Source organism: Anguilla anguilla, chromosome 4, assembly GCF_013347855.1.
Source record: "Anguilla anguilla isolate fAngAng1 chromosome 4, fAngAng1.pri, whole genome shotgun sequence".
In the NCBI taxonomy this organism is placed as follows: Eukaryota; Metazoa; Chordata; class Actinopteri; order Anguilliformes; family Anguillidae; genus Anguilla; species Anguilla anguilla.
This window is the reverse complement of record NC_049204.1, coordinates 41,115,088-41,141,845: the sequence shown is the minus strand read 5'-3', so window position 1 is coordinate 41,141,845 and position 26,758 is coordinate 41,115,088. Positions and strand designations below refer to the sequence as shown.

The window sequence follows — 26,758 nt, the reverse complement described above, 5'->3', positions numbered from 1 at the left end:
ACGCCATATTTCTACATTCTTGTTACCTCGCCCTGTTCTCTATCTAGCCACATACAAACAATTACTACGTATGTACGTTCTGCAACTCCCCATTAAAACATTACATTTAAAAACATGATTCACTCATAATTATAACTACTAGTACTGAACATGAGAAAAACACAGCAGTGCAATAGATTCCACACGTTACTTAACCCTTCACTTTAACAGCTAGCGCTTTATAGCGACTGTTATATATACCGTTCGATAAGGAATATAAGCTCGCTCATGGTCACTCCATTTACTTCACACTATACTCCGTGATCATGTCAACCTTCACCTACATGCCCATTCTGCTAAAAACATATTGTTTCAACTACGCAATTTCATAATTTCATCCTAAATTCTCTCACACTGTTGTTATTTTCTCATATGCAAAGCCTGCTGGCACAAATGCGTCTGCTCCTATTCTCCACTATCAACTTCTCCGGTTCTAGCTTAGCAAAACAGCGAAGAGGATTCCTACCTACAGATAAGCCTATCAAAATGCCTGATAAACCTTACAAACACTAAAAGTGCATCTCCACGAAATAACAGAAAACGGTGCAGGACAGAAGGGTACACAAGTTGCGACCTAGGGAGCTCTAATTCTACGGGCTTGCTGATTCTTTTGTCAATCAAGGCTCGTTGGATGGCCGTCAAATCCGTGAGTACATACACTGGCCATATTTCACCTGCGTTTCTGATGCGTTTCCACTTACGCCACTGCACCCTTTGTCACAGCCACTGTTTTACATATATAGGAAACCGAAACTGCTAAATGGTACACGCTCATCAGACTGTACAAATTCACACAAGGATAGCTATAATCCACAACCGTTTCTTACAGGGTCACTTCGCATTTCTCACTCTCATAATAAAACGCTTTGCAAAAAGAAATGATATCTCATAAAAAAACACGTTTTCAACGTACAAAAATGCCAAGCTACTCACACATACAACACATACACACCGTCTATAACTCATTCTTTCAGACTGCCAAAATCCAGGCCTGCCATTAAAAGTAGGCTATTTATATCAAAATGACGCCAAGTTACGGCACTACAAACAATATAGGCTATCTTGCCTCACCGAAATTAAATAAGATGTATTCCAAAGCAATGCTATCCAATATTTCCTCAATTCTTTCAAGTCACTTGGCCCTGTGTTTTGTAATCTTACCATTTCACAATGTCATGCAAACTTTGTCAGATCAAAGTGTCAAATATTTCGAATTGCCTCATGGAACACATTGAAATTCATGTAGAAAACTGCTGGTCAGTAACTACAGGAAGCATATTTCTCCAGAAAACATATGCTTATACTTGCTTCTGAACTGCATTTCAGTAAATGTACAAGTGATTGTATATTTGCTACGTACAATAAATACTGCATGTAAAATACATATTGGACATACATACATACATACAGAACTTCATTATCCCCATGGGGACATTTCCCTGGCAGCATGTTACATTCACATTTACGAGTAGATATTTATACCAAGAATCTTACAATCATTCATGCAACAGAAAGGCTGGGCAGTGAAATACATACATACCAATACAAATTGGACATATAGACGCCTTTGATATAATACTTTTAATGGCAGTCCTGGATTTTGGCAGTCTGAATGAGTGAGTTATAGACGGTGTGTATGTGTTGTATGTGTGAGTAACTTGGCATTTTTGTACGTTGAAAACATGTTTTTTTATGAGATTATAAAATACTACTAACCTATTTAGACACTCAATTTCCAAAATAACATGTATAACTAACATATTTTGAGCAGTATTACTTGCATCGCTGATGATTAAATGTTATCTGTGTTCAGTATATCGAGATAGAGACACTGACTCAATGCTGTCATTCTCCCCTCCTGACTTCTTCCAGTGAATGATGTCAGCTAGGTCTATCAGCAAACATGGCTTAGCTATGCTCAGAGGTCCCCAATAATAATAATATTTTACAAAATAAGACAAAACTCATCGATAACGTTTTGCTGGATGCAGTGTCTTTTACTGCTGCCACAGAGTGAATGCGTAAGGCCGCGATGATAATTACAGCTTTCGGTTAAAGAAAATTAGACATATGTGACAGGTGCTGGTGTTTTGGTCCTCAAGTAGGGCAAGGTCATTTTTCAGTTTTTTACAGATTATGAAAGTGTAGATTATAAACTTTCAAATGATGTGTCATACATTGAAATCTGAAAATAGTTGAAGAAGATATGCTTATTTGAATGTTGGTACTCCTAAAATCAAGTAGCAGAGAAAATCCCCTTGAAAGATCTTGAACTTTTCACACTTCTCACAGGGAGATAATGGGTGGGAACAATAGCTAGTTAACTCCACCCCAACCACTCCCCCGCTAGAGTACCTGTAAATCCTTGTCCATTTAGGGATTACCCTATTTAAAGCTTTATAACTCCAGATGTGAACACCACAGAGACTAGAAAAATGTCTTAAATGAAGCAATACATTTGTACCATTTATAATACTATCTTAGATTATTTCTTACAAAATTATGAATATAAAGTAAAGTGCCAAAAATGCAATGGTCAAGGCAAAAAATCTAAAATGAATTTGCTCCTTTTTTAGTTCGCAATGAAATACTGTGAGATTGCGGGTTAAAGTATACATGTCCTGGATCAAAAACTTCTTGACCACAAGTTCATAAAATCTAAGGGTGGATATGTAGAACTACTAAAGATCTATGAAGCAAAAACTAAGCAGTGTACCCAGCATCTCCAAATCTACCCAAAATGTCTACATTATTAACACCGGTCTAAAATAGCTAAGGGTCCAGAAACAAATCCAAAATCTCTCCAAAAAGGAATATAATGCGTTTTGTCCATTGTAAAGCATATGAGCCCCTTATGAAGGTTTAAGATGAAACAGATATAATTTAAACATTACATAATACCACTAACCTATTTAAAGACACTCAATTTCTAAAATAACGTATATAACCGAAATATTTTGAGCAGTAATACTTACATAGCAATGATGAAATCTTATCTATGTTCAGTAGATGGAGACACAGACAGTAAATCAATGACAGTTCTATCCGCTTCTGTTTTTCTCCAGAAAACGATGTCAGATAGGTCTATCAGCAAACATATGGCTTAGCTATGCCCAGAAGTCCTCAATAATAATGGTATTTTCCAAGGAATTACGAAAAACCGTTGGCAATGTTTCGTTAGGTGCAACGTCTTTTAATGCTACCATATATAGAGCGAATGCCATGGTAAGAAAATGTTCGGTTACGCTAACCTATAAAACGCTATTCCAAAAGAAAAATGAGACATGTTATACATCGTTAGAAAGCTTATACTCTCACCTACTGGTTGAGCATCCGCCATTGTAGCAACCTCACAGAGTAAACAAACATAGGCTACTACCACACGGCTTTATTTATGGGCGGTGGCTTGACTGAAACAAAGTGACAATAGCCAACGAAATCAAACATGCTAATTAAACTGCACCCCCATCACGCCTCCAAAACCCGGCTGTAAGAATCACTAAAACAAGCCGACTTTGCTGACAAATTATGAGTATTTAGTGACCCTAAAAATGTTGTTTATTCTATTGAGTGACTTCTTCAACACTTTAACTTTCGTAATATGAAAAAAAGGAAAACAGTAAAAAAAAAATAAAAAAACCTTTTTTTGCCTCCTAGCGCGATTTCAAGATTTGCGACTTGCGGACCTTTTCTCCAGCACCCGTCACATATTATACTTCGTTAGAAAGTTTATACTGTCACCTATTGGATAGATAAATTTTCAGTCAAGCCAGATTGTACTACAAAGGGCGACAACACTGTAAACAGCATGTGTGATATTACGCGCAGCTATTTTGGAAGGTACCCAGGTGTCACAAATGAGCGTGTATTTCACAAACGGATTGTCCAAGACAATATATGCCTACTCAGTCTCAAAACGGACATCTTTATGCGTAAAACCAATGGTAAGGTTGTATATTTATTATATTTATATTATATGTATATTATATTATGTGTTGTATATGTATATTTATGTATTTATTCAATATTTAGTCCCAGTTATTGATTGTAGAATGACATCCATCCATCATCTATACCCGCTTATCCTGAGCAGGGTCACGAGGGTTGCTGCAGCCTATCCCAGCATGCATTTGGCGAGAGGTAGGAATACACCCAGAACCAGTCGCCAATCTATCGCAGGGCACACACACCATTCACTCACACACACTCATATCTATGGGCAATTTAGAGTCTCCAATTAACCTACCAGCATGACAGTGGGAGGAATCCGGAATACCCAGAGGAAACCCACGCGGACACAAGGAGAACATGCAAACTCCACACAGAAAGGCCCAGGCCCTATGACACAACATAAATAATTGAAATATTACAAGCTATATTACAATATTACAATGTTCATGTTCGCCATGTTCATATGTATAATCGCTGGACTTGGTTTCTCCTCCTCTTCTGACCACTTCCCAGGAAGTTGCTTTAGGTATGCTAATGAGTTGCCAAAAGTTTCCAAAACCTAAAGGAAAATGCAATCACACCTCAACAAGTGTATCTTCTATTAGTAAAGCTTGAACACAGAGCTTATTGTTTCCACTTAGACATTCAGTGCTCCTGCAACCAGGCTAAGTTGAGCAATCTCAGGATGCTGGCCACTAGGTTGCTTGCGCTGTGGGGTTAATCCTGCAAGCTCCATGGAGATTATGTTTGACATCTGCCGGACATGCTTGTTTGTTTGTCTCTGTAGTACAAATGAGTGTCCCTGTTAGCTGCTTCTTAATTGAACATGGCTTTATAGTTTTTTTTCTTTTACCAAAACCCCACAGACAACTGTTTCACTAAAGAAGTAAAGTGTCAGAATGCCTGCTTACCACACAGACACTCACTTGGGTGCGCGCACACACACACACACACACACACACACACACACAGTCAGTTCAAATGAGCTTTTCTGGTATGACAAACAAAATGACATGACATATATTCTTAAAGCAAATATTATTGATCCTTATTCCATGAACCTTGCCCTAATAAACTGAAAAGAGCACCAGCATTTGAACAAATGCTAAATATATGCACGTCAGTTTCACTCTGCACATCAACAGACCACAAGCACTCACGCTCAGCTGTTTGGCATTTAGAGTCATGAAGAGAGGAAGTTTGTCTCACCACAGCAAGAAGGTCAGCCATTTCATGCCAAGGTTTCAGCCAGCTGAGTGCTAATGGTGTTTTCAATGGAAAAATCAAGCATTAAATTAAAAAAAATATATATATTACCATTTATCTCTCTTGCACAAATGTGCACACACACACCCACATACAAGTGCATATGCCTATATTTGTGTGTATAATATAAAGCCGGTGATATTCAAATGGAACGTTATTTCTAATTAAATATTATTTTGGCCCTTGGTTCAGAGGACAAGGCAAATCCAATATTCCCAGCATAGCCTGTGCTGGTATGCACTGTACTCTGTCCCATACTCGGTATGGGTCAGAGCAACCATTATGTTGTCTCTGTGCAGTGAAGATTGGGATGAATGAGAGAAGAATGGATTGCCTGTACTCTGATGGTACTTTGGGGTGAATATAAGTGATTTCCTTTGTATTTATGCTCATAGCTTATTATTAAGTTGGTTACACTGGTATTCATCCAGGCTAAGAGCATTTACTATTTGGCCTGCAGGCTTTGAAGAGGTTTTGGTAGTTTGGTAGTCACTGCTTGGTAGTCCGAGAATAAAATCATTTATTGTATTGTATGTATCCTGGAAGGGTTAAACAACAGAATTTTTCTTTATTAGTAAAATCTGATGCCAGCTAATTTAATCACACTGATGTCCATGAGTTTCTTCATAATTACCTCTCTAGTAAACCGTGTGACTGAATGTAATAACAAGTGGGTTTTAGAGTACACTACATCACAGCAATTTTGTGGTTGAATTGCAGTATAATTTCAATTGGATGCTTGGACCCCAGCTTTTCAGTTTAAAACTCAATTTTTAATCTGTCAGTGTCTTCAGTACTGTGGGCCATTTTTGTTATTTCTGAGACAAATCAAACAGGTGGTAGATTGGAGCTTATGGCATTTCTTTATGAAAGGATGAGTTTACAGCTGTCATTACCTTGGCAGAGAAGGTTTCCTGTGCTGCAGATGACATCTTTACTGTAGGCTTTGTGACTGTGTCTTACAGATGTAATGAGATCTCTCTGTCTGTGTTGTTTCTCCTTGTTATTTTGTCTGCTGTATTATATTATGTATTTTGTCTGCATTGAGTAAATCAATCGAAAACAATCCTCTGTTCTACATGAAGAGAGCAGCACTGCTCCAGTGTGTGTGTGTGCACGTGTGTACGCATCTATGCGTCTATGCACACACATTTTTGTGTGTGTGTGGCATGCATCTGTAATCTATCAAATTCAAACTGCAAAAATTGAGAAGTTTGCGATAATTTGTTGGTAAACATTTATTATCTATTTAATATTTTGTATATATTGTGAACTCTCTCAGCCAATGCGGGGTTGAGTGACGGAAGTCCAGAAGAACCAGAGCAGGGAGACTGAGGTAGTGATTAACAAAAAGTTCTTAAATGGTGGTAACGAGTGGGGGTAAAGGTAGGGGGAGCCAAAAACAACTAAAACGTCTTCCCGGTCGGGGTATCGGTGCTCCACTCCAGGTATTCACGCGGTCCCCTTCTGGAGAGAAATAAGAAGCACATCGGTTAGGGGGGCGGGGCTTGGTCAGTCCGGTCCGGGTCCGGCTCCTTCTTCCAGGTGCCGACTGGTGCTCCTCCCGTCTGCGAGGGGGTGTAGGGGTGAAGGTCTCCCTCCCCTGTGCGGTCGCGCTCCAATCTTCTCCCCGCTCCAGCCCTGAGCGGTCCCTGTCGTCGCCCCCGGTCACACGGTCCCCTGGACTCACGGTTGCTCTTTACACAAACAATTTGCAAGTTGTCACACCTATTCCTCTACGCGAGGAGAGAGTGGCCCACGGCCGCTTACGGTCTCTGATCCAGGTGCAGAAAGTCGCCTGGTGTAGCTCCGAAGACATCCCCAGCAGCCCTCTCTTCCTGTGGTTGTGCTGGTCTATAAGAGCCTGCTTGCTCGTCAGCGCAAGCAGCTTCAGGTGGGCGCCGGCAGCCAATCTACCAAGCAGCTGCAGGTGTGCAGCAGAGTGGAAAATTCCCCTTACCTTCCCTCTGCTGCAGCCCTGTCCATGGTGCTGCCTGGTGTCACCTTAGGTGTTCCGTCTGGTGCAGTCCAGGGTCCTGAACGTCTCCAGGCTGTGGTTTGGTACGTAGCGCCCACTCACGACTTTTCCCAGCAGCCGCCAGTGTCGATGGGCTCGGCCGTCTTGGTGGTCTCGTGGGGAGCACCGATCAGGGATCGGGGCGCCACAATATATATAACATATTTGCCTTTCATAGTATTGAAAATGTTTTTTACTTATCAATTTTAAAGGATTTTACAAAGCATTAGCAGCCATGAAATGGTACATCTTTTTTGCCTTTTTAAGTCATCGAGGCCTCATACAGGCCCTTCCTTAATTTTATAAACTATGCTTGTTGCTGGGGTTCTTGCTATTTTGTCATGTTATTTTAGCATGATTTGAGACTGAAGGAAAGAGGTTACACCTGCTCTTCTTGTTTTGTTTCACTGCTCACACAGACAGCTCTGAGTCTCAGTGCATGGAGCTGTGTCTCAGCTTTATGTGGTTTGAGATTTTTTTTGAGATTTTCTGAAATGCTCTACTGTGACCCTGAATTCCTAAAATGACACTTTCCCCACTCGCCCCTTGTGACTCCTGGAGCTGATGTGAGGAAATTGCCTGACAGCTAAAGGCATTAAGTGCATTGCTGTGTGCATTAGTGGTCAGATGCTTGAATAAAGCTGGCGGTATACTCAGTAAGAAGAAAGAACTTCAGGATTGAGAACCACCGGCGAACATGTCCACGAACACCGTTGTCAGTATACTCAGTGAGAATACCGAACCATTTAAAGTCGGACTGAAATTTGAAATACTGTATCATTATTTATATTCTATACCATTGCAAAATTGTTTTAAAAAGTTTTTTTTTTAATGATAAAAATGTATACTTTTGGACATAGTAACAAAAGTGTTACTATCATGTTACTATGGAGGTTGGATACTGCGTGGGCGGTGTCCAGGGCATACTCCTTGCGTTTTGAGTGGACGGACCGTCTGAGGCTGACACTACAGCTAGAGTGACCCATGGTGCGCAGAAAAATACTTAAAAACTAGGCTACATTTTAAAATGACAGAAAAGTAGACAGCTGAAGTCAGAATTAACCCCCCAGTAGGCTAGTACAATGAACTCGGGCGAACTCAAATTACGATGACGGAAAAAAATAAATGAAAGTGCGGATGGTGGGAAAATGTTGACTGTGACAGCCATCAAGATAAAGTAATAGGGTGACAGGCTACATTTCAGTAGATAGGTAAAGCTAAATGAGTTGTCATATTGCACAAAGTCAACAAATCTCCTTAGCTTGCTAGATAAATAATATTCAGCTTTCCTGAATTGTTGCTTTATTTATTTTGTGATAATTATGTTGATGCTAAGATTGCTTTTCAGCTATGCCAGCTAACGTTAGCGAATGTAGCTGTTAGCTGTTGTGGATATGGTTGTGGTTATGCTCCGTACTGTGCTTGATCGTATTGTGGGGACTGCTCCAGGGTTCAGTCGCAGTTCTTTGCAAAATCCACTCTGTTTTTGCGCCCAATTCAAAAAGTCGTCTGCAGACTGCAGACTCTCCTGTTGTTTGACACTAATGAACCTGATAGAAATTCTACCCACTTGTTTTTTACATTTGTGTCCTTCGGGATTGCGTGTAGTGAGTCACTATTTGTGCATCCTTCAACACAACAGTGCCGCTTGCAAGGTGCCATTTTTGCCAGACTTGACAGTGGCAAATGCAGCCTAGCCCTCAATGTCAGTCATAAGCAAATACATGCTGTGATTGGCTGCATGCAAATGAAATTGCTTCAGGAAGCGGCAATTTTAAAAATGTGGGGAAAAAAAGCACAGTACGTGGCGCAGTGATTTTTAAAATGCCAATTTTTATAATTCTAAACAAAAAATTATAAATTGTAAATTATTTGATAATACAGCTGATACTGCCTATTTTACCACCAAGGGTAGTACAAAATATAAGCGAAGCAATTTCAGTCTGACTTTAATGTCACTCCACGCCGCTGGGGGGTGCAGAATAATTGTGAGGCAGCCATTAACCGGGGCTGGAATCTTGCCCAGACCTCCGTCTTGTGGCTACGCCATGGTTAATTTTTTGAACGTTATTTTTATTTTATTATTCAGTGGGTTTTATTTTATATATTCTATCTTCCCTGTTTTTATGTTCATTCTATGTCTATTTTCATGTGAAGCATCAATGTAATTTCTTTATTGTAATGCACTTTGAGCTGCATTTCTTGTATGAAAGGTGCTATACAAATAAAGTTTATTATTATAATTATTACGCGAGATCACAAAACAAAACAACAATGGCGGCGGTGATAGAAGCACAAATGCGACAGAGAGAAGAGGAGTTTAAAGTGGCTTTAGTTTATCTAGCTATGCAAAAGAAGAAAAAAAAGGCGAAGGAGATGGTACGTTCGCCCTCTAAATCAGAGTAGGACGGAGAATGGAGAGTTTTGTCTGTACATTCGGCATATGCGGAGTTTAGATGAAGAGGTCCACTTCTCTTATTTCCGAATGTGTGCTAGGCGTTTTGATGACATGCTGAAACGAGTAGCACCATTCATCAAACATGCGGGAACTCACAGAAATCCCATCTCTACAGAAGAGAGATTGGCATTGACTCTCCGTACATTAGCATGTGGAGCCAACCATGTGATATGCGTGTTTTTGTTCTTCAGTTGTTCTCATTGCGTCTTTTTGCTCGAAAAGTTCTACTTCTTACTAAGTATACTGCCTACTTAAGGCGCTCACACGCCACAAGAATTCAGGAGCTGTTGGTTAATGGCTCGGACCCTCAAAATACGCATTGCCCCACCCCCCAGTGAGGAAGAAATGGGAAGGTGAAAGGGTGGGAGTGGTCCCTGCGTTTGGGTGTCTTCAGACTATGAAGAAAACTCTTTAATGGAATTGATATTTGGCATAAGGAATGTTATCCAAGATTTTATAATCTCAAGCGAAACATCACCTGGGGAATGCACGTTTGACAGGAATGCTATATTGAGAGGTAGTGTTAGGGCTTTTATGATCACTGTATAACTGTCAAACTGACAAATTAAAATCTACACAATTTTATGAATAGAATGAGCAATGCTGAGTAATGCAGCTTACATCAGGATATACATCTTCCCCTAAAATGCACTCTCTTTTCCACATATAAATTTAGCTTGTTAACATGCTAGTTTGAATGTTACAAATAGAGTAACTTGTTAGTTAGTGGCCCTTAAGCCTGATTATACTTCGTCGTTAAACTGTTGCGACAAGTGTCGCATGACAAATATGATGTAAGTGTTGCACAGCACCTTTTTTCAGTGTGGCACACCTTTAGAATTTTGTTATGTATTGTTATTTTCGCTTTATCTGAGTAACAGACCACCTTCTGTTTGCATACATTTTTTTAAAAAGTAGATATAAAATTCAGTCCTCCCCTATTTTTCTGTAATTTTACCAGGAATCGCAATGTTTTTACAGATATAAACATCAGCAGTTTGGGTTCTCGTTACCATAGACAATAGAACCCTCTCCACAGACCTTTGCCGAAGTATAAATGCAAAATGTTGTGCGACACTTTCAGTTTTGTTGTATGACACTTGTCGAAATGGTCGTGCAACAAAGTATAAATCAAGCTTTAACCCCTTAGCGCACATGCCAAATCTGGCCAATCCTTGCCCATTTATGGGGTACCCTATCTAAAGCTTTTAACTGCAGATGTGAACACCACAGAGTGGCTTAAATGAAGCGAGACGTTTGTACCATTTACAATACTAATATTAGTTTATATTCATCATTTTGAAAGAAATTACATTACATTACATTACATTACAGGCATTATCCAGAGCGACTTACACAACTTTTACATAGCAATAAAGTGCCACAAAGGCAATTGTCTTGGCAAAATATCAAAAATGAATTTGCTCTTTTTTAGTTTCCAGTGAAATACTGAGAGATTGCATATATACAGCAGGTTAAACTATACATGTTATGGATCAAAAACTCCTTGACCACAAGTTCATAAAATTTAAGGATGAATTTGTAGAACTACTATAAAGCAAATATCTATATCTATGAAGCAAAAACTAAGCAGTGTACCCAGCATCTCCAAATCTATCCAAAATGTCTAAATTATGCATTGCTGTAAATCACAACATATTCACATATTTCACTACAAAAACAACTGTTTTGACTGAAGAAACTCACTGTTGCACCATTTTCAAGTGGGAATTACAAGCTTTCAATCAGTACATTGGTCTAAAATATCTAGGGCGAAATATCCTCATTCTAAGAAGTAATTCAAATGAAGAAATAGAGAGGTGAGGAAGAGAACAGATTTCCAGGAGGTGGAAACCAATTGACCAGTTCCACCTCCCCTAGTGTGGGAGAAGAGAAAGACAGAGGAGAGGACTCCTTGGGTTGCAGTGTTGTCTGGGGTGATCTATGTGTCAGTGAGGGCAATAAACTTGAGCGAGAGCAGGGTGGTTGCTTGCCGGTGGTACATGGGAGGTTAAACAAGCAGAATGGAGAAAATTCTGTGTTGAGGAGTGAAGTGCTTCTAAGGGAGAATCTGACCAGGATAGGAAGGAATCCCATGTAATGCAATGATCAACATGCAGCCTTACTGTACCAACATATCAGTACAACTGAGGCGGCTTTAAATATCACTTCAATAAATACTAGTTAGCAACTGAAAAGCCCTAGTCACTAATTGGTCCTCAAAAAAGTTTCAAATAACACTAGTTTGTTATATCTAGGTCCATAAAACATTGACCCTAATTAAAAGAAGACATTTAGCTCCTTAAACAATGAAGCACACCTGAAGTTTGTATACTGGGCTACCCAATCCTGTTTCTTGAGATCTACCATCCTGTAGGTTTTCAGTCCAACCCTACAAAGCACACCTCCTTCAACAGCTAGATATGTCATTTAACTGCTAATTAGTAGAATTGGGTGTGCCAAATTAGGGTTGAAATGAAAACCTACTGGACAGTAGATCTCCAGGAACAGGATTGGGCAGCCCTGGTGTAGGGTCTGATGAGCCATTCTTCGGTAGAAAGCTAATTTCACTCTTGCTCAAGTCTGTCTGTTTCTTTCTCTTTCACCATGATTTATGCAGTACATATGCTGCATGCCAAGTTAACCTCCTGTAACTTCCATGAAAGGTTGTTGTCAGTTTTTCCCATAGCATTGCGTTGTCACGAAGCTCAGTTCAGTGTATAGCAATGGGAACAGTAAGGAGAGGGTAATAAAGTACCTGAAGCTGCTGGTGAAGAAACTGGTGGTTCGATCACAAGGTCTTTAGTAAGGTCAAAAAGGAAGTTTGGATCTGAAGTTGAGTCAGACTTCCTGTGTCCTCTGCCTGAGCTCCCTCTGTGTGCTGCAGGATGGCAGTGAGAATGATATTTACATACATTTAGCAGAAGCTCTTATCCAAGGTGACTTATGCATGTACATACATAGAAGTTTATGCAACAAGCAGAGCTAAGGCCAAGCCGTCAGTGTCTCGACCAATAGTAGTGGTTCATATGAAAACCTACAGCTTTAAGTTTAGTACTGTAATAGGTCCAGGAGAGAGATTGAGAATGTTCAAATCAGCAGAATCTGCTGTTACAGAGAGTCATTGTTGTTGAGAATTTGGCTTTGATGCCAGACTGATTAGGGTCAAGGAGGCTGTTCCGAGCCATGTAGTGTATTAACTGTGTTGAAACCACCCATTCAGCGGCCAGGATGCCATGAGAATGTGCCTACGTAGTGTTACAGATATCAGGTATTTTGAATTCAAGTGGCATGCAAAGTTGTTGATTGAAAGAGTGGAAAGAGAAGAAGGTTAAAGAGAGAGGACAAAGCAAAAAAGAATTGTGTGGGTTGTGTCTGCTTACATTTTGTATTGAAAAAATTGAGCCTTGGCAGATAGGAGCTGTGGTGAGCAGCCAGGTCAGTATGTAGATTTGATGAGGAGAGGGAAGCTCATTTCTCTAATCCTGTAACTTTCTATCTGTTTGTGTGAAGGGAGCCTCATGTCTGCCTGTCGGTGCTGTCTATGTGAAAACTGCCTTGAGAATTTTTCATCACCACAGTAAAAAAAAACATCCTCAGTCCTGAGAACTGTTACCGAGGAAACATCCAAAACAAAAAAAATCACCTCAACCCTCAGGTAGCATGGGGGGGAGGTTGCTTAGGATATAAATGTTAGCACAGAAATAACTTTTTCTCATTCTAAAAATTAGCTGATTACAGAAACCATCTTTGTCTGCTTCTTCCCCCTTATCACAGCTAAAAAAAATTTAAACAAAAAAATCATCGGGCTGGTTGTGTCTGTTCAATACGTCAAGCGGAACCACCGCCCTGTCTCTTTTCCCTTTCACTCTAAAACCCTTGAACATTCTTAACTTCCTCCTTTTCTCACTCAGAATGACCTCCTAGAGCCTCACCAGTTTGGCTTTAGCACAGACACTTTACAGAGATGGCTCTCCTTGCAGTCAGTGAGGAGCTGCACTCTCACATCATTTGACACATTTGAGCATCACCTCTTGCCGTCTTCCATTACTACAGAACTTGATCTGTGGTTTAGCTGTCAACTGGTTTGATTCCTACATCAATTCCTAGTTGCTCCATCCATGTTGCATAACGGGGAGGTGGGCACAGTTTCAAAACCTCATAACCTCTCTACAATGTCCCCCAGCGTTTGGTCCTTAGTCCTCTCCTCTTCGGTCTCTATACTAGATCTTTTGGTTCTATCAGCACCTGGTCTCACTGGCATGTGTTATCACTACTATAATGGGTACACACAGCTTTTTTTTTACCCCCCCATTAGTTACACTGGTTTCAGAATTCATCTCAGCTGGCCTGCAAAACATCTTAAATTGGATGGAAAACCATTGCCTGAAGCTCAATTTAGCTATTGTGATAGAAAGTAATGTTTTCGAACTACAGTAGTTTCCAAAAAAAAAACAATGTAATGTGAACATTCGCTTCAATTAAGCAAATTCAAATAAGTGGTAACTGCAATATGAAAGTACAGTGTATCTCAGTCCACTATGTTATTTGAATGAGATCTGTCTAGGTGTCTTGGCTGTGGAATCTTCGCATGAAATTTAAGTTTGAATCACAGTGGTTAGCTCCCCATACAACTAAATCCGCAGTGCTCCAAAGAACTTCCATCCATTAAAAAAACCTGACCAGTATGTGAGAATGTACTGTAGGTCAACACTTGGTATCTTATTTATTGTGAATTACAATAACCAATTTTAAAGGTATGTATCCATATCACTATTAATTGTTGTACAACAGTATGTTTCAAGCAGAACAGTATGATCTCATATGTCACTGTCTAACAAACTATTTCTATTCCGTAATAAAACTTCATTTCCCTTTAACAAATTGTAAAAACTTTCATGAACAGTGTTGAATAAAGCTGAAGTAAAATAAACAGGATTGTGGTTACTGTTTTCAACTTCAGCCAAGTGGCTTTCCTATATCTCAGCATGTGCCCTAAGATCACTTGCTCACACTTGCGCAGCATTAACAATTTAACATGTCAGATTTCATTTGCTGAGTCTTACTAATGTTTGCTTAAATAGTAACCAAACAATACATTCACTAGAGTCTGAACAAGTCAACATTCGGTTTCTTTACACAAATTGTACAAGGTTTTCCAATAAGAACACAATTTATACAAATGAATGTGGTAGTAATTTAGCTTATTCGCTATCTTTGATCAAGTAGCATGTTAGCCCATTTGCGATAATTGATCTCAATAGCTGCTACATATGTCTGAAAAGCATGTACTGCAAATGGCAATTTTATCTCACAAAGCAATAGTTCCAGAAAAATACCTCAGACCAAAATAGAACGTGTGCATCAGAATAATGCGTTAGCAATTTTAGCCAAGCAGCATGCCTTGTATTCAGTTAGCTAACATATAACCGGCTAGTCTGACGCCGGCGTCCTTGCTCAACTGAAACATTCTGTGCTTCTGCAACCAAATTATGAGTTAAAAACACAAACTCTGTGTTCTAGTTTAGTAGACAATTCAGGACAGCTATTTATAATACAGAGTTTCGCAGCGCCAGCATTGTCGTGCTGGTCATCCATTTACCAAGCACCCCCTCCCTGCAGTCCCATCTGCAACTACACCCCCCACCCATGACACACTGGACAATAGTGTCTATCTGGGCATACATAAAAACATTCTTTCACCATTATATATTCGTATTCCGTCATAGCAACAAGATAAAGACAAAAATAGCCGAAGGTATGCCAGTACAGCTGTGAAAAATGCTGCTCACTGAACATTGAAATAAACAAAAGGAATTATAGTAGAATTATATTATGGCATTCTACTATCAATATCTGTGACTAAATATGGAAAGAAATATAAAATCTTACCTTTGGTTTTACAAGTAAAGATGCCCCTTTCAAGGTTCAGTGGTCATTTATTGTCTTCAACAATCCATTTGTGAAATATACGTTCATTTGTGACGCCTGGGTACCTTCCAAAATTGCTGTGCGTAATACCACACGTTGTTTACGGTGTTGTCACCCTTTTTTGTACAACCTGGCTTGATTGACAATCAATTTATCCTGTAGGTGACTGTATAAGCTTTCTAACGATGTATAATTTGTCTAATTTTACTTTTTGAATAGCATTTTATAGCCTAACGTAGCTGAAAGATTTGAATAATTATTGCCACATTATGCATTCCAGAAACTACACCCAGTCATTTCTCGGAAAATATTATTATTCTTGAAAATTTCTGAGCATGGCTAAGGCTTATGTTTGCTGATTGGTTAGTGGTATTTTATAATGAGGATATTTCACACTTTAACATAAGCATTCGTTGATAGCTCAGTTGGTAGTTCAATATGGTTTGTGTTTAATGCACCGATGTGACGTGAGCTGGAACATTGCCAAAATGTGGTGGACGGTTGAATATCCCATCCCCATACAAGAAAACATTACATAGTGTAGAGTACAGAAAAACATATGAGAGTTAATGTTTAAACATTTATCACACATTGTGTGATAATGTTTTTGAATTATTTTTAAATCTGATATCAATCTTAAACCTTCATAAGGGGCACATTTATATGCTTTATAATAGACAAAAAGCATTTTATTCATTTTTGGAGACATTTTGGATATGTTTCTGGACCTAGATATTTTAGACCACTGTACTGACGGAAAGCCTGTAATTCCCACTTGAGCATGATGCGAAATTGAGTTTCTTGAGTCAAAACAGTTGATTTGTAATGAAATACATGATTATGTTCTGATTTACAGCAATGCATAATTTAGACATTTGGATAGATTTGCAGACACTGCTTACTTTTTGCTTCAAAGAGCTTTAGTAGTTCTGCTTATCCACATTTATGCACTTGTGGTCATGGAGTTTTTGATCCAGGACATGTAGTTTAACCTGTTTTATATATGGGATCTCTCAATATTTCATTGCAAACTAAAAAAGAGCAAATTAATTTGTGATTTGTTGACTAGACATTTGCATTTGTGGCACTTTATTTCTTTCAAAATTATGAATATAAACTAAGTATTTATTTACTTCATGTAAGCCATTTTTCAAGTCTCTGTGATGCTCACATCTGGAGTTAAAGATTGCAAAGATTGGGCAGATTTGGCATTTGTGCAAAGGGGTTAACTCACCAAATGCGATCCATAATAAACTGCAAGTTCACAACGTGATGAAGGTAATTTTGGGGTAAAAAAAGCCTTCTAACTGAAGTTTCAATGTACAATAGTGTTTAACATTTTTACCACAGTACGCAGGAACTGGCGCCGTGGGCTATGCATGGCAAATTGTGGTCACTCACTCATTTGCTCACTCACTCACTCACTCACAGGGAAGTTTTGTGGGACGCATGTGCAGGTGGTGCTTCGTTTAGTAGGACGCATGCGCAGCTGGTACAGCACGTTTCGCCTACTTTAGTTAACCTAGTTAGCTCGTACAGATCGCCTAGTTTAGTTAACCTAGTTAGCGGGTATGGATGCTATCCTGCACGCATGAGTAGGAGCTAAGGACACACAGCTACAACCAACTGGTACAGATGTATGGACACACAGAGGACAACAAATAACGTTACAGAGGTGAAGACGTGCCATAGCTAGCTAGACAAGAAGTAGCCTAAGTGGTACTGTGCTGTTAGCCTTTATTGATCGGCGTGCAAGGTTAATGTAAAGTAGCTAGCACAATCTGACAGCACTGACCCATAAAATGTACTGTGAATGGTACTTGCTCAGTCGAACGGTAAATATGAAAAAAACATTTGATTATAGTCAGCCCACCGGAATTTTCTGTCACACCCTCAATAAATGGCAAAAGTCCCAGTAGAACATTGAATTAAATCTTTTAAAGTTATATATTTTCTGAAACGTTATCGATTCCGTTGGCCACAGTGAGTGAAACTAAGCGATCTGAGCATATAGTTTCTGTGTGAATTACGTCAAAAGGATTCAGCTTGTTGTTTGCTACCTAAACCTCACAGCACTGTCATTGCCTTTATCATGTTTGTAGCATGGAGTGTCTATTTTCAAAATCTATTTAAACCATTCACAAATGACCTGGGACTTTGAAGTTATAAGGTGGGATGTATCAAGTGTCCAGTGAAAATATTTCCCTGGCTATCAGTCAGAATTCTGAGAGAACCAACTGCTATATCATTATCAATCCTCAGGAGGTCACTGTACACACCACCCAAACCTGTGTGTTCTGCTACATCTGGGTGCCTTGTGTGCCTGAGCTTCCTGGTCACTTTTCCTGTCTCTTCTACCACCCCCCCCCCCCCCCCCCCCCCCCCCCCCTAAAAAGAATGGTGGAATGAGCTTCGCGCTGTAGTGAGAATAGCAGAAATCCTTGCCAATATCCAATGCAGACTCAACACCCAGTTCTTCAGGTCCTTTTTAGTTACCCTCTTTCTCTTTAGATTTCCTTTTGGGATGATTTTATATATAGCTGTCTGAACATTGGTTAGTTGTACCCTAACATTTACCTTTGCTTCCAATATTTTGGATTTTTTAAAGTCAATTTTATCTTTGGGCTGTCAATATACATTGTATTCTAAAAGAATACAGATATTCTATTATATTGTACTATTGCTTGCAAAATTTGCATAATTAATGTATCACCATTTTTTATTTACAATAAAACACAAGATACTTGTGCCCTAATGAAGAAACCCAATCCCATTGGCAAAAGAAAGCTCAAGGCTGGCTTTACACAGTGAAACTTTCACGCAACTAGTTGCAGGTTGCAAATTGCATGAAACATAATTTCCATGCAACTTGACAGTTACACGAAGCAATTCAAAAATAATCAAAGTCTCATGCAACACACTTGATTTAATAGTTTATTTCACTAAGATTATCTAGCTAGATTGGTCATTTTTCATCTGTCGTATTGTTTTCTCGCTAGATTATATCAAGTGGGAAGTGTCATTGTAACTACATTTGCATCTTTGTATCTTATTTCGTATCGATTTCTCGCTGGATAATATCAATTTGGACGTGTTGTATCACTTTTTATTCTGGCACTGGCTGGCTACTTTGTTTCATAATTGCTGTCCCGGAGAAGGAAGAGAGCTATTAATGCATTAATGCTTATTTATTTATTGTCCATTTTGGTGATAGGCCATGTTGTTGAGTTGAAATCAATCAGCTGAAATGATACCGCATCAACAGTAGTTTGACATCATCACCTGGCACGTTATCAGCGCTTTGATTGGCTGTTGCATGAAACTAGTTTCACAAAGTTGAGAGTTTTGCAACTGTTGCAGCTGAGTTTCAAGTGCGTTTCAGACGGCTTTACACTATGCAACTCAAGTGCAACTTAGTTTCACCTAAGTTTCAAGCAACTAAAGTTGCGTGAAAGTTTCACTGTGTAAAGCCAGCTTAACATGCCTATAAATACTGTATTACATGGCCCATAGCAGCCCCCAAACAGCATTGCCAACTTCAACAGACGCGTGCTCTGTTGATGTGAGCTCCAGGTATTGACAATGCCGATGCTACACACCCTACCACATGGCCCCTAATGGTCATCACACCGAACGTGTAGATAGACAGGCAGTGAGAGCCAGCATATCACCAGGGTTATCAAGTGGGCACCTCCCTTCACTGGTGTTTCGTCAAGTTAGGCCCACGACACCTCAGGAAGGCTCAACAGTTAGTTCCAGCATCCCAGAACCACCCCCATCCATGCTAGCTCTCATTGTAAGTAAGTAAGTAAGCTTTATTTATATAGCACTTTTCAAGGAGAAGAGCCACAAAGTTTCTTTACAAAGTGCAAATAAAAGCAGAAAATGTATACACACACATCCGTAAAACAACAACATAAAACAATTTGAGCATCAGTTAAAAGCCTGTCTGAACAAATGGGTCTTTAGACACTAAGGCTGTCAAAAGTGCCATGAAATTGAGTTAGAATATTAGCTTTTGTAATTAGTCAACGTTCAAATATATTAGAATATCATTTGCCTGTGATTAGCAAAAATAAGCCGATTATTGTCGGGCGCAATATGCATGTGACGCTCCCTCTAAAGCGCATTGTTTTCCACAAGCGGGCAGTAGAATAGAGGACATCGGTGAACTTTCATACTAGGTTACTACATCTGGGGCCTGATTTATAAAACGTATTTTAGATCAGCTGTGCGGCGCATATGTAGAAAATCACGTTAAAGTAGTGAAAATTTCAACATGACTCGATTTGACCATGGAAACGGCTGTGGCTCTACGTCAGGTCTTCACTTGACGTATGCACGCAAGTTCATTTTATAAATGAGCCCCCTGCAGTTTCTATAGCCTAATGCGCAAATGAATAAAGCACTTTCTCGTGGATGTAATTTGCCATTTTTGATTGTTTATAGGAACTCCCTGTTTATTTCTTAACACAAAAACTATTCAGACTATTCAATACCTGTAGCCTAAAACAACATAAATTACTTACTCAGTTTAGTTTGTTTAACTTCTTTCATCATCCAATTTTATCAAAATCTTCAGAAAACAGCCTGCCATGGGAACATTATTTAGCCTAAATTGTTAGCTGACCAGTAACGTTAGCACAGGAAATGAACTTTGCGTGCATGAACATGATTCACCGCATGAAATTAAAGCCTGTATATTTATGTTAATTACAAAACGTGGAATCAAAAATGTGGGATCCAAAACAAATATTTGAATTCTCAAATTTAGGTTCGAACTTAAAAAAAAAGATTTTCGAATAGTTTTCGAACTTCGAATATTTTTTGACAGCCCTATTCGACACCGCTTAAAAGTGTCCACAGTGTTTGCATATCTAATATCAATGGGGAGGCTGTTCCATAACCTGGGCGCCACAGTGGCAAAAGCATGATCACCCTTCGTCTTCCGTCGAGACCGAGGGATAGCCAGCAGTCCTTAGTCCGAAGACCTAAGAGACTTACCGGTGGAATATGGAGACAGCAGGTCACTAATGTATGTAGGAGCCTGACCATGCAATGCCTTGTAAGTCATCACCATGAATTAAAAATCAATCCTGAATTTAATTGGTAGCCAGTGAAGCATGGCCAACATGGGGGTAATATGATCCCTTCAGCGGGATCTAGTCAGCAGCCTAGCAGCGGCATTCCGGACCAACTGGAGTCGATCCAGTCCTGACCTGCTAAGGCAAGTAAAAATGGCATTGCAATAGTCTAGGCGGATGAAATGAAAGAATGGATAATTGTTTCCAGCTACCCACATGCAGAACTTCCTTGTGTTATCCTATCCTTGTGTTGAAAACAGAACTGTTCCTTGATAACATCACACATGAAGCAGAAACAACAGAGAAGAAAAGGAATACTCTTACCCTGTGTTTAATTTGGCCCCCAGCTGACATTATTTCTCCTCAACCAAATCCACTGACTTCTTTTCAATGCTTTTTCCAACATCTCATTTACCGCCTTTCGCAAACTCTGCCCACGAATCCCCAGCTCTCCCAATAATGATGTAGTCAATCGAGCTATAAACCCTCTGCATCCCACTTCTACCAGACAAACCCTAGCTTTTCATAAGCTTTTTCCTTTCATAAAGCTGGCAGTATACTCAGTAAGAAGAATAAACTTCAGGATTCAGAACCACCGGCGAACATGTCCACGAACACTGTTGTCGGTATACTCAGTGAGAACACCGCACCGTTTAAAGTCACTCCACGCTGCTGGGGCGTGAATAAATACGAAGGCAGCTATTAACCGGGGCTGGAATCTCGCCTAGACCTCCGTCTCGCGGCTACGCCATGGATGTATAAAGAGAAGGACTACGCGAGATCACAACACAAAACGAAAAGTTTAAAGTGCTTAAAGTGGATTTAGTGTATCTAGCTATGCAAAAGAAGAAAAAAAGGCGAAGGAGATGGTACGTTCGCCCTCTAAATCAGAGTAGGACAGAGAATGGAGAGTTTTGTCTGTACATTCGGGAAATGCAGAGTTTAGACGAGGGGTCCACTTTCTCTTATTTCCGAATGTGTGCTAGGCGTTTTGATTACTTGCTGAAACGAGTAGCACCATTCATCAAACATGCAGGAACTCACAGAAATCCCATCTCTACAAAAGAGAGATTGGCGTTGACTCTCCGTACTTTAGCATGTGAAGTCTGCCCTCTGAACTCTCAACTGTGACGTAACCAACCATGTGATATTTGGACCAATAGCTGAGAGGGGGAGGCGGAGAACAAGAAAGAAGTTTTCCAAAAGTTCTCCTTGGAGGCCGTCGCATACTGCACCGTACGAACACACAACACCCCGTCTTTTTGTTCTTCAGTTGTTCTCATTGCTTTGTTTTGCTCAAAAAGTTGAGTTATTATGAAGTATACTGCCTACTTAAGCCTCCTCCACTGAATCCTCCCAGGGCACTGTCAATTATATAAAATAAACTATCCGCTGACTTGCAGACCATAACACTAGGTCAGGCCTCAAGTTAGTGCTAACTATCTCTCATGGAACAACGAGTTTTCCTCCCAAATCTACCTGCATCTCCCAATCATTAGCTCCCATTAGGTGGCCTGACTCATGCCAGCCTAAAAACCTAGGCTACCTCCTCTACATTTCTCTCCCTCACGGACAAATTGAATGGCTGCACTCTACCCGATTACATCCTGAATTCACCTGTACTCTTCTGCTTTCAATTCCTGCTGCTAAGCTTTTCAAAACCTGGTTATGTCGCCATGTATACCGACCTTGAGGAAGACTAGTCTTACAGCCTGACAGAATATGCCTCATAGTTGCCATCTCTGAACACAGTGGACAAGACGGGTCCCCATCTACCCACTTTTTTAGGTTCTGTGGTGATGGCAGCACATCATAAGTAGCCCCTATCAGGAATTTTATACGATATTCCTCTGTACTCCACAGGTCCCTCTAGCTAAGCTTCCTCTTCTCTACACTTTCCCAGTTCATCCACTGTCCCTGCTTAGCCTGGGCCACAGTCTTTGTACACCTCACTACTTCCTCTTGTCGACGTACCTGCCCCACTACCAGCTACCTCTTTTCTGTGGGGCTTTGCTCCATACTGGTTTCCCTGAGCTGATCCCTAAGCTCCCCCGGCCTTGTTGCACCTTACCTACAATGTCTGTATGCCTAAGAGCTACCTTTGCTTCCTGTACTGCCTGTCTTGGGTTCCATTTCCTCCCTCTAGTTAGATTTGGGACCAAGTTACTAACTACTATATCTTTGCTCCCCGATAGCAACAACTCTGTTCTCACCTTGGGACACTTAAACTCCTCTGTTATACTAGTTACTGGTAGCTGGAGAATGCCTTTCCCATACAATGCCACACTACTAATACACAGAGGAACTCCTAGCCATTTCCTAATATATGAATTAACCAACCTCTCAAGCCTTTCCACCTTTGATATTGGCACTTCATGTACTGACAATGGCCACATCAGCATAGGGAATAAACCAAATTGCAAACACCATAACTTCAACTTGCCTGGAAGCCCTGACTTCTATATCCTTCCTATCCCCTCTACAATGTTTTTCCTAAGTTGTTCTATCTGTTCACTGTCATTCAACTCCCCATTATACCACCTACCCAAACTTTTCACTGGCTTGTCCCTCATAGGTGGAATTTCTTCCTCATCAATGTAAAACTTTCTCTCTATTACCTTCCCTCTGGTCAATGAAATGCTTCTCGACTTACTAGGCTTAATCTTCATCCTAGCCCATTTGAGATTCTGATTTAACTTCTCTAGTAACCTTTTTGTACAAGGCACTGTCATGGTCACCAGTGTCATGTCATCCATGTAAGCCCTAACTGGTGGGAGGTGCCATCTCTCCCCACCTACCACCTACTTTGATGCTCTGATAATTACTTCCATCGCCATTGTGAATGCTAGTGAGGAAATAGTACACCCTGCCACAATGCCTATCTGTAGTCTCTGCCATGCTGTTGTAAAATCTGTAGTACTAAAACACATTCTAATATCTTGGAAGTATGCTTTCACCAAGTTTACAATCACCCCTGGCACTCTAAAGAAATCAAAAGCACTCCAAATAAGGCTATGCGGTACTGAACCAAATGCATTTGCCAGGTCTAAAAACACCACATGTAAATCTCTTTTCTTTATCGTGGCTGTCTGAATCTGGTGCCAAATCATGCTAGTGTGTTCTATGCACCCTGCAAAACCTGGGATTCCTGCTTTCTGCACTGTGGTATCTATTAAACTATTCCTTTCTAAATAGTTTGCTAGCCTCTGTGCCACTATACTAAAGAAAATCTTACCTTCTACATTCAGGAGGGATATGGTCCGAAATTGGCTTAAAACTGAGGGCTCTTTCTCCTTGGGAATTAGGATTCCCCCTGCTCTACACTAAGCTCTTGGTATAACCTGTTTATCCCATACTACTCTTTTAAATATATGATACTTTTAGGTGCTTCCTGTTACGCATGTTTTGTTCACAAAAGAGGTGCAAGAAGGGCACCAAAGCAAAGGAAAGCAAAATACTGAGGGTTAGAGTTGGTTAACCCTTATTTTCTTTCTGCAAATTTACTAACAATATGGTCGCTTGTAACAACGACCTTAAGTTAACAAAAAGCTAGGCTATCATAAAATTATACTAGATCATGTATTAACATTTATTAGTAACATAATTAAACCCTGATTTTATATTGACTGCAACTTTTTCATTCTGTAAGAATGACCTGCCTACAGGGGGAATACATTGGGAATAAAGTCATGAAAAACAGTTGTTTTGGTTGGGCAGCCTGTACACTAAATAAGCAAACAACCACATACAGTAACATGATTCAGCTACTGTGTATCTTTGGGCGATGAGGCAGCCTCAAGGAAGCATTACTCACACAAGATTACTAAGCTTAAAACACACCCCAGGCCTCAACCAGGGTTTGGACCTTAGTGTTTCCCGATGAAGATCAACTAAAATTATCAAAAAATAACATGGTTGCTTTGGTAGTCATTTCAGTCATTTGGCAGACAATCTTATCCAGAGACTTACAGAACTACTTTTCACGTCTACTGTCAGGAAAGCCTTCATCAGATGGTGTAATTCATCCATCCATCCATCCATTCATTATCTAACCCGGTTATTTCTGGCAGGGTTCGCGGGGGCTGGAGCCTATCCCAGCATGCATTCGGCGAGAGGCAGGAATCCTCTCTGGACAGTCATCAATCCATCACAGGGAACACACAGCATTCATTCACACACTAATGCCTGCATGCAGTTTAGACTCGCCAGTTAGCCTGACCTGCATGTTAAGCTGGATGTGTACTAGCTGTGGAAACAAATTTCAGCTAGTTCGTACAAGCTAAGTAATGTAAAATCACGCGTTTGCAGGAGAAAACAAAGCTCCACATTGACTTTAAATGTATGTAGTCTATTTTCATTGTTTGTTTCTTTTTTATTACAACACCTATAAAGATGGATGGTTTTGAAGAAAAAGGCATCCTTTCCCAACATACTAATACAGATCCAGGTCATTGACCAATCACAATGGACTATTTATGTATGTATGTGAAAGTTGAACACTGTTTACACTCTGTCTTGTGAAAGGTCCCAGACTGAAATTTAAACAATTAATGTGCAGATGTAAACCATGTGTGCAGGAGTATTCTTTCACTTTGAATCATTGAATTATGGGGAGTTAATTTTCTTCACCGTGAGATAAAGCATCATATGTGAGAGCTGTTATTTTTTATTAAGGCAAGTTACCAAGACTGTGTATTCCTGTGAGAACTCCTGGTGCATGTGTGTGTAAATGTGTACTGAATGTGCATGTGTGTGCATATGTGTAGTGTGTGCGTGTATGTATGTGCGCATGTGTACTATGACTGTGTGTGTATGTCCAAGTGTGCTGCGTCTGTGTACGTGTTTGTGTATGTGCGTGTGTGCATGTACTGTGCCTGTGTGTGTGTGTATGCGCGCCTGTGTTTGTGTATGAGGATGCAGTAGAGCTGCCCCGCAGTGACATATCTGAGTGGTGGTATAATGAGATGTAGATTGAAAGCACAGGGCTAAGTCAGTGATTCAGAGGCAGCAGCAGTGAGTTGATGGAGACCCCTGTAACTGCCTAAAGCGAGAGGCGTTATCTGCTTATCTCTGAATCATGTCTCATTACAGCCTTATAACACTGCATCACATCCTTGTATCCTGCTAACAGCCCTTAACAACGTATCTCACAGTCTTTAAACAGGGCCTCGTGCCTTTATAAATGGTATTGCTGCCAGTAAACTCTATATCATAGCCTTTTATGTACTAGCAAATACTTTGCGCAGCTTTTTTTTGTATGTTTTATTGGTGGCCAACATAACAATCATTCATCATCATCTGTCCGTCTTTCAATCTTGTATTTTTTGTCTTCCCTCCAATTTTCTCCCCAGCTTTCCATATCACTATTCCTTTCTTATCTCTTTTCATCTTTGCTGTCCCTCCTACTCTTTCTCTTTTTCATTACCTCCGCTTCCCCCATCATCCATTCATTTTCCCATTCTTTGTGTCCTTTCTGTGACCAATTGATTGGCTTTCTAGCTGAAACGCTCCTAGTCACTGTCCCTGGATCAGCCTGAATCATGATCAGAGCATGTGCGTTTTATAGTGGAGTCTCTGTGGAATAACCCTGTACCTCTCACTCCTCTCCCTGTACAGTGGAAGCCATAGTGGAGTTTGACTATAAAGCCCAGCACGACGATGAGTTGACCATCTCTGTAGGCGACATCATCAGCAACATCAGAAAGGATGACGGAGGCTGGTGGGAGGGAGAGGTGGATGGGCGGAGGGGCCTCTTTCCCGACAACTTTGTCAGGGTGAGTCAGTTGTTCTCCCCCTCCTCTCTGCATTACTTATGCCACTGATCTAGGCATAATTTAACCTGGTCCAGGACAGCCACAGTGCCTGCAGGGCTTGCCTATCCTGGTCCAGGACAGCCACAGTGCCTGCAGGGCTTGCTTATCCTGGTCCAGGAGAGCCACAAGTACCTCTAGGGCTTACTTATCCTGGTCCAGGAGAGGCACAGTACCTCTAGGGCTTACCTATCCTGGTCCA

At 40.3% G+C, this 26,758-nt stretch overlaps 1 protein-coding gene across 4 annotated transcripts in view; it reads left to right on the top strand.

Annotated features, from left to right (window-relative positions):
• The window catches only part of sh3kbp1 (SH3-domain kinase binding protein 1), a 124,745-nt gene that overhangs the window by 11,999 nt on the left and 85,988 nt on the right, over positions 1–26,758 (top strand). For all 4 annotated transcript variants that reach the window (XM_035412887.1, XM_035412888.1, XM_035412886.1 and 1 more), the window contains exon 2: positions 26,363–26,520. In XM_035412887.1, coding sequence (XP_035268778.1) covers positions 26,363–26,520 — 158 coding nt within the window. The remainder of the gene's footprint in view (positions 1–26,362; positions 26,521–26,758) is intronic.